This window comes from Rhodamnia argentea, chromosome 6, assembly GCF_020921035.1.
Source record: "Rhodamnia argentea isolate NSW1041297 chromosome 6, ASM2092103v1, whole genome shotgun sequence".
NCBI lineage: Eukaryota > Viridiplantae > Streptophyta > Magnoliopsida > Myrtales > Myrtaceae > Rhodamnia > Rhodamnia argentea.
This window is the reverse complement of record NC_063155.1, coordinates 21,087,362-21,103,051: the sequence shown is the minus strand read 5'-3', so window position 1 is coordinate 21,103,051 and position 15,690 is coordinate 21,087,362. Positions and strand designations below refer to the sequence as shown.

At 40.7% G+C, this 15,690-nt stretch overlaps 1 protein-coding gene across 1 annotated transcript; it reads left to right on the top strand.

The window, feature by feature from the left end:
- The first annotated feature begins 7,343 nt into the window (after nucleotides 1-7,343).
- LOC115734486 (probable alpha,alpha-trehalose-phosphate synthase [UDP-forming] 9) lies at nucleotides 7,344-15,177 on the top strand. Its single transcript, XM_030665304.2, has 4 exons — nucleotides 7,344-7,587; nucleotides 11,842-13,920; nucleotides 14,007-14,280; nucleotides 14,371-15,177. The coding sequence occupies exons 2-4, from the start codon at nucleotides 11,933-11,935 to the stop codon at nucleotides 14,692-14,694; spliced, it is 2,586 nt and encodes an 861-aa protein (XP_030521164.1). The 5' UTR covers nucleotides 7,344-7,587; nucleotides 11,842-11,932; the 3' UTR covers nucleotides 14,695-15,177.
- The last annotated feature ends 513 nt before the right edge of the window (nucleotides 15,178-15,690 follow it).

The window sequence follows — 15,690 nt, the reverse complement described above, 5'->3', positions numbered from 1 at the left end:
AATTATTTTAAAAATTAATTATTTTGTTTTTATAAATTTTTTAATAACTCATAAGTTTTGATAAATTTGATTAAATATGAAAGTGTTTGAATAATATGGATCGGATCGGATATGGATCGTTAGATTTTTACTACATGAAAATGGATCAATATAGATAGGGTCATATTCAACCCGACCCAAATCGGATCCGAACTATCCGTTTGACATTTTTACATGCGCGTAAATGTCGAATTGATGATTAAATTTGAGAATCACTCGATTTCGATTGATCTGTAAAATCATTTCGACCGATGGATTGGCGGTGTTGCAGAACCGAATTAAATTCGGGCGGGTGATAATCGCTGACACGGGCGCGCGGGGGGGAACTTTGAGGTCGCGTCGTGACGTGTCCGCGCGAGGGGGTTGGAGTGGAGGACGGTTTGGTGGACGAGGAAAATGGAAAGAGCGAGTCGGAGAAAACGAGGAGGGGGCCGGAAAGGACTGAAATGCCCCTTATCCCGCCGCCCATCTTATCCACTTCCTCGCCATCACTGTGGAGAAGAGGTCAAACAAAAAGCCACTTCTTTTGGGATAATTACGTTTTTGCCATTGGATTTTCACGCGCACGAAGTTTCCTTTTTGCCTTTTTCCTCCTTTTGGGAGGAGGATGTGTTGCCAAAAGCACTAACTTGCGATATGGAATGGAATCATTGGATAATCAAGCTGATTAAGGTAGGTTATAAGTAAATTAAAAAATAATTTTCTCGTAAATGATAGCTTATCTCGCTTGTAGTAGCGAATGAAACAAATATATTTCAATTGTCCACGAAATTATTTAGACATAAATTATTATCAATAATGAAAATATATTTAATCGATTAAATATTGTAAATTTTTTTTCTAAAATATTTAATCGAATTACTCTAAGATGAAGAAATGTCGTTGCATGATAAGAGTATGAAATGAATTTAGATTCTTAGTAAAATACATGGGTGATCGATTTTCTATCTAATCCAGTCACATCCAACCCGAGAACTAGGAACCGGACCGGATGATCTTGGGATCGGATTGTTCGATTCGGTTCCTAGGTGGTCCCATATAGAACCGGTATGCTATTAAGAGGAGGGGGGGGGTTTCACACAAACTTAATTTTAAGATGCCAATTAAAATTATGTTTACATAAAGAAATAAAACATAATTAAAAAAATAATCATTCCGTTTCGCCCAATTTGGTTCTCCCATCTATTCGACCAAAAAGGAAGAACCCATCTAAAAACGAAAGAAGGTTGAGTCGTGACCGAACCTCGTCTTTGACTAGTTCCATGAATTCTTACGAAGCGTTCGGTCGATGGTGGTTGAGTCGAGTGTTTAAGCGCGAAATACATCACACTTGATTCGACATTTTTTATCGCTCAATTAACTCGAGAAAACCGACGAACCAACTGGTTTGGCCTAGTTCCTTGGGGTGCCAATCTGATGCTCAATTGGAATTAGTGATTTTCGATCCGATTTTCAATTCTAGGGGAACCGGGCCTGTCTAGAGGATCGACTATTTTTAATTAATTTTTTTTCTTAAATGTAAATCTAAATATCAACCGGTCATTTCTTTTTATTTCTTAAATGTAAACTAAAACGAAATTAAAGTTTATGTTGCTCACCGGTTTCATTAGGTCGCTCGGGGACCGGTCCGATTCCTTATACCTAGGTGGAATCTGACCGAACCGAGGACCGATTACCCTTAGATTGTATCGCTTAAAATACTTGAAATAAGTAATCGATAGATTCTATTTTTCATAATCTATGTCTAAAAATTTTCGTGAACGATGACATAATTTTTTGTTCATATTTATGAGCGATCATTTATAAAATGATTTTTTTTCCAAATCATTCATTTACGTTATACAAATGGAGCCTTAATTTTTACTAGTAAAAAAACAATCGTTCGTGCGTGCAATAGATGGAAAAAAAAAAAAACAGAGGATGCTTGGTTGGGCAGGCAATATACGTATGCGGAAAAAGTCGTATAACCTTTCCAGCAAGACCTTTGTCATTGCACGATTGATGAGGTATCGGGCTTTCTTTCTAAAATATGATTAAAAAAATCATCAATTTAAGGATTTTTGTAAAAATTTTACCGATTGAGAGCATGTGCACCTCTGTTACAAGCGCACGTGCCTTGTGCGCCTCCCAAAGAGGCGCACAATCTTAATTTTTTCTTTTTACTTTCTTTTTTTTTGCCGCACATTTTATTTTTTTTCTTTTTATATTTATATTTATAATAATATCTATTTATAACGTATATATTTATACAACTCAAACGACGACATGGCGGTAACTCACGGGCGTAGCGACGACACGAGACTTGCGGGCTTGCGACTCACGAGAGTCCTCGGGCAGTGGGTCGGCGAAGGGCGGTGCGGCTAGGGGGTTGCGAGTTTGCAAATCTCGGGTCGGCACGGCCCACGGGAGAAAGGACCATGAGTGATTCGCGGCTGGGTGGCAATGACGAGGATGGACGGCAGGTCGGCGGTTGGCTCGAGTGGTCAAATAGAGGGGAGGCACGGTGACACGACAATGCAGTGGAGCAACGGCAAGAGCTTGGGTGGGGCGGCTCCACTGCGGTGCCATGTCATCGTGCCTCTATGGGAGGCGCACAACACCTTAATTTTTTTTTTTACTTTATTTTTCTTTTTGTAGATACACAAAGCTCTTGTTGCCACTCCATTGCGGTGCCGTGTTGCCATGCTCCCCCTTCGTTCGACCGCTCGAGTCAACCACCTCTCAAGGACTCCCGTGTGCCGCAAGCCCGCGAGCCCCATGCCGCTGCCACGCTCGCAAGTAGCCGCCGTGTCGTGTAGTCGTCTGAGTTGTATAAATATATACATTATAAATAAACATTATTATAAATATAAAAATAAAAATAATAAAATAATAAAATGTGTGGCAAAAAAAAAAGTAAAAAAAAAATTAAGGAGTAGGTGCACAAGGCCCTAAATCGGTAAATTTTTTACAAAAACACTTAAATTGGTATTTTTTTTAACCATATTTTGGAAAAAAAGCCCAAGGTATCGGCTCGCTAATTGCAATTATATCTGCGTGACATGCACATAAAGGGGGCAAAATGGGCCAGGAGCCCATATTCTAACCCATATTGAATAGGGTGGATTATAAATTGATTGCTTAATAAACTTAAATGGGTCATAAAGGAATCACTATCGGTCTTAACGAGTTTTAAATAGGTCATAAATGGATTAGCTAATTATTTTATTTTTATAAATTTTTTAATAACTCACAAGTTTTGATAAATTTGATTAAATACGAAAGTGTTTGAATAGTATGGATCGGATCGGGTATGAATTGAGTCCGATATGGATTGGATGGGATCGGATCCGGTAGGGATCGTTAGATTTTTACTATATGAAAATGTATCAATATAGATAGGGTCATATTCAACCCGACCCAAATCAGATCCGAACTACCCGTTTGACATCTTTACATGTGCGTAAATATGATTAAATTTGAGAATCACTCGATTTCGATTGATCCGTAAAATCATTTCGACCGATGGATTGGCGGTGTTGCAGAACCGAATTAAATTCGGGCGGGTGATAATCGCTGACATGGGCGCGCGGGGGGGGAACTTTGAGGTCGCGTCGTGACGTGTCCGCGCGAGGCGGTTGGAGTGGAGGACGGTTTGGTGGACGAGGAAAATGGAAAGAGCAAGTCGGAGAAAACGAGGAGGGGGCCGGAAAGGACTGAAATGCCCCTTATCCCGCCGCCCATCTTATCCACTTCCTCGCCATTACTGTGCAGAAGAGCTCAAACAAAAAGCCACTTCTTTTGGGATAATTACGTTTCTGCCATTGGATTTTCACGCGCACGAAGTTTCCTTTTTGCCTTTTTCCTCCTTTTGGGAGGAGGATGTGTTGCCAAAAGCACTAACTTGCGATATGGAATGGAATCATTGGATAATCAGGCTGATTAAGGTAGGTTATAAGTAAATTAAAAAATAATTTTCTCATAAATGATAGCTTATCTCGCTTGTAGTAGCGAATGAAACAAATATATTTCAATTGTCCACGAAATTATTTAAACATAAATTATTATCAGTAATGAAAATATATTTAATCGATTAATTATCTCAAAAGATACATGTGATTATCTTTAAAAAAATATGTTCTAAATTATTCATATCTCGAGGAAAAAAAAATAGAGAACAAAATGTTAGATTGTTTTCCAAAATATAGCACTCATTACTATATTGCTTTTATTGTCACAGGTTTGACTTTTTAGTCTATCATTGATTTTAGAAAATATGGATTAGCCTACGAAGAAAGGGTCTAATGTTGAGGCTCCATTTATTTTACCAAAAATGAACGATTTGGAAAGCGTTTTCCTAAAAACGATTGCTCGTATCGTTTACAAAAATGAATGAAACGAAATATTTTCATCACCCACGAAAATATTTAGACATAAATTGTTATTTGTAAAGAAAATATTATTCATTTTTGGGAAAATATTTTTAAATCAATCATTTTTTTCAAAAATGATTGATTTAAAAATATTTTCCCTAAAACGTTTGCTTGTGTCCTCCACACTCAGCTGCATGTGAGCAAATAATCGACATCTACAGAAAGTTTGAGTCATTATATATCAGATAAGGAAATGTTAAAATTATCATTTAAGGGAAAGAAAATATTGACGTGATATGAAGAAGCTTATAGTTAAGATAGAAATAATCCAATTCGTACTTCTATAGTTAGGTTAAGATAGAAAATATTCAAAATTTATAATTGAAATAGATGATATATAAAAGAAAAAAAGAATGAATGATTCGATTCACAAAGTTTTTCATTAATGCAGTATTTATGAAATTACTAATATGGCAATGTTATAAGAAGAAGAATTATGATCCCTTAAAAGTAGGAGATCATCTTTATTTTTAGGGTTCACACAATGAAATACTCCAAACTAGTATATTTGTAACAAATTTATCCAAAATATTTTTTTGACCACAACAAACCTCAAATTGGTACACATGTGACAAATTTATCCAAAAATATTTTTTTGACCACAACAAACCTCAAATTGGTGCACATGTGACAAATTTACCCAAAAATATTTTTTTGACCACAAAAATTCTAAATTGGTACATATGTGATAAATTTACCCAAAATTAATTTTTTGACTGTCAAAAATTCTAAACGGGTACACCTATGACGATCTTACCCTCCATTAGTTTTGGTTAAATTTTACTATCAAATTGCTAAGTTAGACGACACTTGATAATTGGCGGGTGTACCAATTTTGGGTTTTTACCTTCTCTCGATCACATGTATATCAATTTTGGGATTTTTCATGAAATTAATCCAATTTAGCGAAAATTAAGGAAGAGTAAATTTGTCACGTATGTACCAGTTTGAAATTTTTTGTGCTCTAAAAATTAGTTGCGATAGATTTGTCACAAGTACACCGGTTTGAGATTTTCGATGGTCAAAAAAATAGTTTTGGATTAATTTATCACATATGTACTAGTTTTGGGTTTATTGTGGTCAAAAAAATAATTTTTAGTAAATTTTCCATAGGTATATCGGTTTAGGATTTTTTGTGATCCAAAAATTTATTTGGGATAAATTTATCACGTGTAATAGTTTGAAATTTTTTCGTGGTATTAACTCTTATTTTAAATGGTGTAGATATCTATGGAAGGCGTTATTATTCGAAAGAGATCTTCGGATTGCCCCCGCATAAAAAGAAAAGAAAAGAAAGAGAAACAAGTAAGAGTGTGTACATAAATTAGCCCATTTATTTTAACTTATCACTTTTGTCCAACCCATAGAATAATCACCCATTTTCTTCCCACACACACACACACACACACACATATATATATATATATCCACTAATGACGTCATGCACGGGCGAGCCCTAAACGCTAATTAATAAAGATAATCTTAAAACAAAGAAGAAGAAAATGAGGAGACAAGATAAAGATCACTGATATAGAAAAAAATAAAAAAGATTGCACGTGAAGATATACGTGGAATGCATGATGGAAAACGAGAGATGTGGGGGCTAATAATGCCTATCCACTCGCCCGCTCGGAATTTGGTTTGGTGGGGTGGGGTGGGGTGGGGCGGCTACCGCGAAACCCGAATGGTGGGGATGAGCATTGCCTGGTGCGGTTCGATCTCGACATCGGTGGTTGCGGATCAAGCCGCAACGATTCAGACGAGAAATGATTCCAATCTAAATTGACTTAGTTGGGAATCGAAAATCGAATCGTACTATCGGTCACGACACTCAATTGGTTCGTCTTTATTTCTCCTGTGCTTTTCCTCCCTGACTTTTTTCTTTTCTTCTTTGGTAATTTCACGGGCTTATATCCACTGTACCATTAAAAAAAAAAGGTAAAAATTTCACGAAGGGATCAAATCTCTATAATCCGCGTAAATTTGGAAAGTAATTTCGTTGGAGAATTTTATTTCTTGGAATCATAATTGCATGACAAAAAAAAATTCCAATTCTTTGATAAAGTATGGTTTTCAATAATGCAATGAGATAAAAAAATATATATATGGACGGAAATTAGGGGCCTGGTCTTCGCTTATCTCCTTTTGACCGGAAGAAGCTTTGTTTAATTAGCACTAATTTTCACAAGATTAATCAGTAAATTAAAAGGACAAAGAAGCGTGATAAGATAAGCCAAACCCACATCGCTAGGAGGATAATGTTGTTTATTAACCACACTACTCCGACACTACCGAAACGACGCCTCCTCTTTACTTTTTGATCAAAGATAAAATAAAAAATCTTAACTTTCCAAATATCATAAAAGGGAAACCCTACGATTCCAAAGATGTAAAGTCCTCTCTTTTTTTTTTTTTATTCATCAATGAGCTGATAACGAGTGAGGTAGGTTTCTAATCTCGCCCGGATCCTTTTCATGGTTGCTACTATTTTGGTGGAACAGTGATAACATGCTCGCCAATCTTAAACTTTCGAATTGTGGCGGGTGCAAACCGATCACGGCTCTAACCGAACATTCCGCGGTAGTGCCGATCGCTAGGGACCGGCGGCTATACATGAGGACCTTACGTGCTGATGCTCGCTCGCCACTCCCCACTTTTTTTTTCTTTTTCTAAAGCATTCTCCTCCACTTCCAATTTTTTTTTATTTTTAATCAATGAAAGGGTAAAAAGGATATAGTGCTGGTGGAGGGCATTAGAGTAATTTCAAAGTAAAGTTGAAACGGGGAAACGTGATCCGAAACTGGATAGCCAGGGTTGAAAACTAACTGCGGTAAAGCCCCCCCAACGCGTCCCAACGACCCTATCCCGTCTCCCTCCCTCCCTCCCTCTCTCTCTCTCTCTCTCTCTCTCTCTCTCTACATCGCAGTTTTCACGTTTTGTGGACCTTTTTCGGTGTTCCATTCTCTCTGTCTCCTCTGCAACCAGCTTCCACAAGGTAGTCGCCACCGTCTCCCTCCCCTCGAGAGCGTCCTCCGATCGCCGTTACCCGGTGAGCAGTTCGCTTCGAGGTGTGCGCGCAATCCCGGGAGATCCTCCTCCGCCGCTCGATATCTCCGTGTCGCCTGCCGTCAACTCGGTACGCTTTTTGCTCCGACGAGAGTCTCCCCTTTGGTTGCTTCGAAATGCTTGGGGACGGTCCCCGCCGTGCTTGTCTCTGTGTGTGTCTGCGTGTGTAATTGGTGTCTTCGTTGCTCGGAAGCGAGTTCAGTTGGGTGGATGATGATGCCTAGTTTCCGTCGAGTTGGTTTTTTTTTGGTTCGACTGTTGCGCTTCAAGATAGGAATCTTTGTTCTGAGTTGCGGCGGGGTTTTGGTTGGTGGGTGATTCTCCCCTTTAGCCATTTAAGCGCTTGATTTGGATTTTGTTCAGGTTTGGGAATTCACGAAATCTGTTTTGAGACTACTGGGATAGAGGAATTGTGGGCAGCACGTTTTGTGCAGTGATTCCTGTCTGCTCTGCTGTCTGTCTATGATAGTTTCTCTATTTGTTACTCTTTGTGGTTATCTTTGGTTATTTGTGACCTCGTTTGCGGGCGTTACAGGCAGAGATTTTCCCTTAAACAACCGAAGTTCATTTACGTTGTAAGATTTTGGGCGGTCATATACCATTCTTTTAATTGTTAGACATAGAGCTTATCTTCCTTCTGAGAAGTGTAAATCTTCTAAATGGTTGTCTCTTTTATCTCTGTTTGGATGGCCAGCAGATTTTATTTCTGGTTCTAGTGCTGGGTATCATTTCAGAAGTGTTTTACTTTTTCTTACTGTCAATTCCGACTCCTCTATTAGTCTCTATAGTCAGAACAGGCATACGATTCGCTGACATGTCAATGATGTTCTAGGTTACTGATATTTCCAAGGTTAAACTTCTTGGAAGTCTCTTCACTTTTGAGCTTGTCTTTGGCAGTTTGGATTTCTTGCTTATACCGTGTGTTGGTTGCAAATACGAACTCTGCCTTTCCCGAAATTGATCCCTCAAGATGTTTTCGTTGCTGACTGGTGATGTAGTTTCTCTTTGAATTTTTTTTCCTCTTCTCGAGTTGAAGTAATACTCGTGTTCTTAGAGGAACTTTTCGAATAATATAAATATTCAGGCAATTGTTAAATGAACTTTTTTTTACATTTAGATTCCATTTGTTTCGTGGAAAATGTAACATTTCTGGAAAATGTTTTCCACGAAGTTATTTTCTTGGAAAAATGACAATATTTTACGGTATTTGGCCGAAACTGAAATGAACTAGAAAATGTTTTCCGTCTTTTGGTGAGGAAAATTTGATTTTCCCGAGTAAAAATAGATTATTCGGGCAGGGAATTGGGTATGGGCACTAGGATCTTGGGTTGGATCTTGATGGACCCCAACTAGGGCGCAGGGCACCCGAGCCAAGCCTCGATGGACCCGGGCATTGGGCGCTAGAGCATGAGTGCCGGGAATCCCGGTTCGCACTTTGAAGTCCCGGCCCGATCTTGATGGACTTGAGTGCAGGTGCCGGGGCCTCAAGCGTGGCCTTGATTGACTCGGGCGTGTGCCTACGTCCCGACCACCGCCTCAATGGATCCTCGACCCGAGTAGAAGTGCCAAGGACCAAGGCATGGGCGCCAAGCTCGGGCACTATGGACCCGAGCCCCGCTTCAATGGACTTGGAGTCAAGTGTTAGAGATTCGGGCACGAGCAACTGGGTCTTGGGCTCGGCCTCTGTGGACCCCGAGCTAGGGCATCAAGGAGACGGGCAATGGTACGAGTGTCCTAGGCTAGGCCACGGGTGTTGGTGTCCCAAGCCCAACCTCTGTGTACCCGAGCTCGAGCACCGGGGTTCTAGACCCATCCTCTTTGGACCTAGGCTTGGCCTCGATGGACTCCAGTGGACTCGGCCCAGGGCTGCTGTCAAGGGCCCGAGAACAAGCGTTAGGTTTTCTATGCGTAAATGTAGAGTTTATAGTCCAAACGCCAATATTTATTCATATTTTGAAAAATGATTTTCAATTTTTTTAAAGAAGAAATCATTTTCTTGAATTTAAGCATAGAGTTTTCATTGATGAAAACATTTTCCATTGACTTTTTTTCCTAAGCAATCCAAATGTCGGAAAATGAGGAAAATGTTCTCCCACTAAATGGATCCAGACGCTATGGACCTGGCTTGGGCTCGGGCGTCAAAGATTTGGGCACAAGCACTAGGGTCTCGGGCCAGGCCTCTATGGACCTTAAGCTAGGGCTCCGCAGGCAACGGTAGTGGAGCACTAGGTCTAGCCATGAGTGTTGGTGTCCTAAGCCAAACCTCTGTGCACTCGGACACAAGCACTGGGGTTCTAGGCCCGGCCTCTTTGAACTCAGACTTGGTGTCGATGAACTGTGGCGAACCCAGCCCAAGGCCGCCGGCAAGGGCCCGAGAACAAGCGTTGAGGTTACCATGCCCAACCGTAGAGTTTTTAGTCCAAGTGTCGATATCTAATCATAATTTGTAAATGATTTTCGATTTTTCAAAGAGGAAATCATTTTCTTGAATTTAAGTATAGATTTTTTCCCGACTCGGAAAACATTTTCCGTTGACTATTTTCCCTAAGTGATTCAAATGCTGAAAAATGTGGAAAATCTTCTCCCACTAAATGGACTTTGACGCTATGGACTTGAGCCCGCGCTTGGGTGTTAAGAGATTAGGGTACGAGCACAAGGATCTTGGGCTCGACCTCCGTGGACCCCAGGCTAGGGCGTCGAGCGATCGAGCAACGGTAGTGGAGTCCTAGGCCTAGCCACGGGTGTTGGTGTCCTAAGCCAAACCTCTGTGCACCTAGACACGAGCATCGAGTTCTAGGCCTAGCCTCTTTGTTCCTAGGCTTGGTCTAGATGGAGTCCGGCGAACCCGGCTAGGGCCGATGTCAACTGCCCGAGAACAAGCGTTGGGGTTCCTATGCCCAACCGTAAAGTTTCTAGTCCAAATGCCGATATCTAGTCATATTTTGAAAATAATTTTTGATTTTTTAAAGAAGAAATCATTTTCTTGAATTTAAGCACATATCTTCCGTTGACTTTTTTTTCCTTAAGTGATCCAAACGCCATGGTTTTCCCACTTAACGTTTCCGCAAAAGAAAGGGAGCCTTATAAATTGTCTATGAATCTTTTCTTTCCTGGCTTTGGCTGTTATAGGCTGTCGAATGATACTTTTGAATGCAAATGAGGCATGCATATAGTTGAGCTTTACATCTGTCTTGTTACATGAAATACTTGTTACCTGCATTTAGCATGTTCTCTCTACCTCCCCTCTCCCTCTCCCGCTCCAACACTCACACACAAATGTGTAGGCATGCTCACAGATTTTGTGCATGGGTTTCCATGTGCTAGGATGTCATGATTTTAATTGATTTTCATTTTGTTTTAACATAAAAAGTACACAGTAGTGGTATCATGGAATTTTCTTCTGTCAAGAAAGTGTGTTGACATTGTACAGGGATGCATTCTATTGCGGGTCTTTTTTTGGCCCGATCTTAACGTAGATGATGCCATCAAATAGTTTAAACATCTTCTTACTGAGCGGCTATCTTTTCAAAAAGTTCGTTGGATTTGCTTGGTGACCAACCCTATTAGAATCACTTTTGCTCATATCTAACAGTTGTGAATTGGGTTATGTTGACTTGATGGATCTAATGATGGGTAGGATGTGAAAATAAGATGAATCTCAAATTTGGTTGGAAACTCGGTTTGTGCTTTTCTAAATAAATTATCTACATACAATATAATATTTTTATGTTGGACGAATGCTTGCAAGTAGATTTGCCTTAGGAGATTGACTGGAGACTGCTTTACAAGGTTTGAGATGGCAACTTTTTGGGTTTCACCTCTTGTGAGAAGTGAGTGGTAGAATGCCTCATTTCTGTTTCATTGAGTCTTGGCAATAGTTGATATATTGTTATTTGACTACTTGGAACAACTTAACTGATGATTCCTTTTGGAGAGATAAGCATATGATATACCCTTTGCACGATCTTAATTCTAGACTTGCTAATTGTCCATTTCAATGAGCATAGTTTGGCTTATCACTTTGCTTATTCTTTTTCCTTGTACACTTAAAGGCAATTTGCTGTCTCCACAGCATTCTGCTTCCTTCTCTGTCCTCTTTGTTTCCTTGGGAGGAGGCGGACTGGCGTTTTGTTCATCGTGAGACGGGTGTTACCAATGCCTATAAATATGATTAGGAGTTTCTAATAGTAGCAAGGCAATTTGTCTGTGTGATGGGTTTTGTTTTGTCACAATATATGTTTTTAAGTCAGTTGTGTTCTGGGAGAATGGTAGAGGTGCTTATCTTATGTGCTGCTATTTCTGTATGTGACACGTTCTTTTGTAGGTCTTGTTCTGTGCTTCAGCACAATCGTTCATGTTGTTTTGGGTTTAAGGATTTGCCTGTATGAATCAGTGACGTTCCTTCTCTACTTCTAATGGCATCACGATCTTATATGAATTTCTCGGATCTGGCTACTGGGGATCTTTTGGATATCGTTCCAATTCCTAGAGCTCTTCCAAGGGTCATCAAGGTGCCAGGTATTATATCTGATTTGGATGGTAATGGCAGTCCTGATGGAGATTCTGATGCCACTTCATCTGGTTTTCATGAGCGGAAAATCATTGTTGCAAATATGTTGCCTTTGCATGCTAAAAGGGATATGGAAACAGAGAAGTGGAGTTTCAGTCTAGATAAGGATTCAATATTACTACAAGTAAAGGATGGTTTCTCGTCTGAAACTGAGATACTTTATGTGGGTTCTCTCAAGGTTGAAATAGATGCGAGTGAGCACGAAGAAGTTGCTCAGAAATTGTTGGAGGATTTCAATTGTGTTCCAACTTTTCTACCTCATGATCTTCAGAAAAAGTTTTATCTTGGATTCTGCAAACAACAGTTATGGCCCCTTTTCCATTACATGCTTCCCATGTGTGCAGACCATGGGGAGCGTTTTGACCGTTCGCTTTGGCAAGCATATGTATCTGCAAACAAAATTTTCGCAGACAAGGTGATGGAAATCATAAGTCCTGACGATGACTATGTTTGGGTTCATGATTATCACCTCATGGTCCTACCCACATTTCTAAGAAAGCGATTTCATCGTGTCAAACTCGGATTCTTCCTCCACAGTCCTTTTCCTTCATCAGAAATTTATAGAACCTTGCCTGTCCGGGATGAGATCTTGAGGGGATTGCTGAACTGTGACCTTATAGGTTTCCATACATTTGATTATGCGCGCCATTTCCTTTCATGCTGTAGTAGAATGCTGGGCCTGGATTATGAATCTAAGCGAGGGTATATTGGACTGGAGTATTTTGGTCGGACAGTGTATATCAAAATTTTGCCTGTAGGTGTTCACATGGGCCGGCTTGAATCTGTCCTTAATCTTCCTGCTACATCCACCAAAGTCAAGGAGATTCAAGAACAGTTCAAGGGGAAGAAAGTGATTATTGGTGTTGATGACATGGATATTTTTAAGGGCATCAGTCTAAAACTACTCGCCATGGAGCAACTCTTGCAGCAGGATCTGCAATTACGTGGCAAAATAGTCCTTGTTCAAATTGTTAATCCAGCTAGAGGTTTAGGCAAAGATGTCCAAGAAGCAAAAAAGGAGATGTATTTAACTGCCAAAAGGATTAATGAAGCTTATGGTGCCGCTGGTTATGAGCCAGTGGTTTTAGTTGACCGTCCTGTTCCGCGTTACGAGAAGAGTGCCTATTACGCAGTAGCAGAATGCTGCATAGTGAATGCTGTGAGGGATGGGATGAATTTAGTTCCTTACAAGTATATTGTCTGCAGGCAGGGAACTCCAAGCATGGAGGAAGCACTGGGCATAACAAAGGACACTCCCCGCACGAGCATGCTCGTAGTTTCTGAGTTCATTGGTTGCTCGCCTTCTCTTAGTGGAGCAATCAGGGTCAATCCTTGGGACATTGATGCTGTGGCTGATGCATTAAGTTCAGCAATAAACATGAGAAGTTCTGAGAAGCAATTAAGACACGAGAAACATTACAAATATGTCAGTACTCATGATGTGGCATATTGGGCACGCAGCTTCGCACAAGATCTGGAGAGAGCATGCCAAGATCATTACAAGAAGCGGTGCTGGGCATTTGGTCTGGGATTGGGATTCAGAGTTCTCTCTCTTTCTCCCAGCTTTAGAAGGTTATTAACTGATCACGCAGTCGCTTCTTATAGGACGACAAATAGAAGAGCTATATTTCTGGATTATGATGGCACTGTTGTTCCTGAAGCTTCTATTAGTAAAATGCCAGGCCCTGAAATCCTTTCTGTTTTGAATACTCTCTGTAATGATCCAAAGAACACTGTATTTATTATAAGTGGGAGGGGGAGAAAATCATTAAGTGAGTGGCTTTCTTCTTGCAAGATGCTTGGAATAGCTGCTGAGCATGGGTATTTTATAAGGTATGTGGAAAACAGAATCTTATGTATTTCTTGCTACAATGAAAGTTTCCCCATCATTTAGGGTTTTGGCTCCTTTTCTGCTGCAGGTGGAACAATGAAGCTGAGTGGGAAACCAGTTCATTGGCTGCTGATCTTGATTGGAAGAATACCGTGGAACCTATAATGAAATCATACACAGAAGCAACTGATGGGTCAAGCATAGAGTACAAGGAGAGCGCTTTGGTGTGGCACCATCAGGATGCAGACCCCGATTTTGGATCATGCCAAGCCAAGGAATTGTTGGGTCATCTGGAGAGTGTGCTTGCTAATGAACCTGTAGTTGTTAAGAGGGGACAGCAAATTGTGGAGGTCAAACCTCAGGTATGAATTTGATTTGTTCTCTCTCTCTCTCTCTCTCTCTCTCTCTCTCTCTCTCTCTCTCTCTCTCTCTCTAAAATGCTGTTTTTGCAGGGAGTAAGTAAAGGATTGGTTGCGGAGAAGGTTTTGATGACAATGGTTAATGGCGCCGGGCCACCGGACTTCGTAATGTGCATTGGTGATGACAGATCTGATGAGGATATGTTTGAGAGCATATTGAGCACTGTCTCTGGAGCCCCTCTTTCCGTGGCTCCCGAAATTTTCGCCTGCACAGTGGGGCAGAAGCCAAGCAAGGCAAAATATTATCTGAATGATGTTGGCGGCGTTGTGCAATTGCTTCAAGGCCTTGCTAGTGCTTCATGTCCGAAAGCTAGATATGTCGCACAATCACAAGTTTCTTTTGAAAGTTTTGTTTGAGTTGAATCGGAATGGAGTATGATGCGGTTCTCTTTGGCTGCCATCATTGCTCTGCTCGAAAGGATTGGCATCTGGGAATTGTGGAAGGTTGCCTTTTGGGTGTTGTGCTAGTTAAATAGGCAAATAAGGAGACTCGTCCTGTTTTGCGTTGGCTCGTCTGCTAGGAGCAAGCAGTGATGGCGAATGCGCGGAAGTAGGGCAAAGATGACACTTTCTGTCCTTGTAAATCGTGACAAGAGATTTCGTGTTTTAAGCGGTGCCATTTGATTTGATTATAGATGTCCATAGTGCTTGATTTCACTAATGGGCGGCACCATCGATTTGTACAGGTGAAACAATTCAAATTCCATACGAACGTGTTCTGTCGAACAATTTGTTTCCTTGTAATGGTCAGCAAAGTCGAGCATTGAGTTCTGAGAGAAATGGTTCATGCATATGAGTATATGGCTGAACATGCAGTTCATCAACTGCAAGCCTTTGAAACGCTGAGCAGCAGGGTGTTATGATTTTGGCAAAGCCTTGTCCCAGTTGTGCTTTCTTGCTTAACAAACCTATCGACCGAGTTTCTGCACGAGGATGTCTTCAGGGTTAGTCATCGGAAACAGACTTGCCACGAAATCCCCTCCTCTTCGGGGATGTCCTCAACGTCGAGGAACATATACTAGCATGCCATTGAAAGTTGTTTTACAGAGCTTCTGCCTTGCAGAGAGACGATGAAAAGTGAAAACAGCTGGGACCATACCAGTCAGTCGGAATCCTTCAGTGCGTTCTTTAGTGTAATTATAGAAGCCGTGAGCAAGGATCCCCCCTGCATTTGATAGGATACAGAGACGCGTAAGTACATGCTGTATAAAAAAATTTCGCTTTATTTGTCGGGGCAAAGCTAAGGAACGAGCCACTTGTTGGGAGTTGACACATCTCTAATGCTTACTAACGAATGACGGAATAAGTTGCAACGACTCGTTCTGACGGGGAAGTGTTTGCAGGGGCTGGAGA

What these genes read in the sequence shown, in the direction of transcription:
- LOC115734486 (XM_030665304.2), top strand. Translation starts at nt 11,933, where the DNA reads ATGGCATCACGATCTTATATGAATTTCTCGGATCTGGCTACTGGGGAT. An exon ending in GAGCATGGGTATTTTATAAG is followed by an intron (nt 13,921 to 14,006) that starts GTATGTGGAAAA and finishes TTTCTGCTGCAG; the next exon opens with GTGGAACAATGAAGCTGAGT. An exon ending in TTGTGGAGGTCAAACCTCAG is followed by an intron (nt 14,281 to 14,370) that starts GTATGAATTTGA and finishes CTGTTTTTGCAG; the next exon opens with GGAGTAAGTAAAGGATTGGT.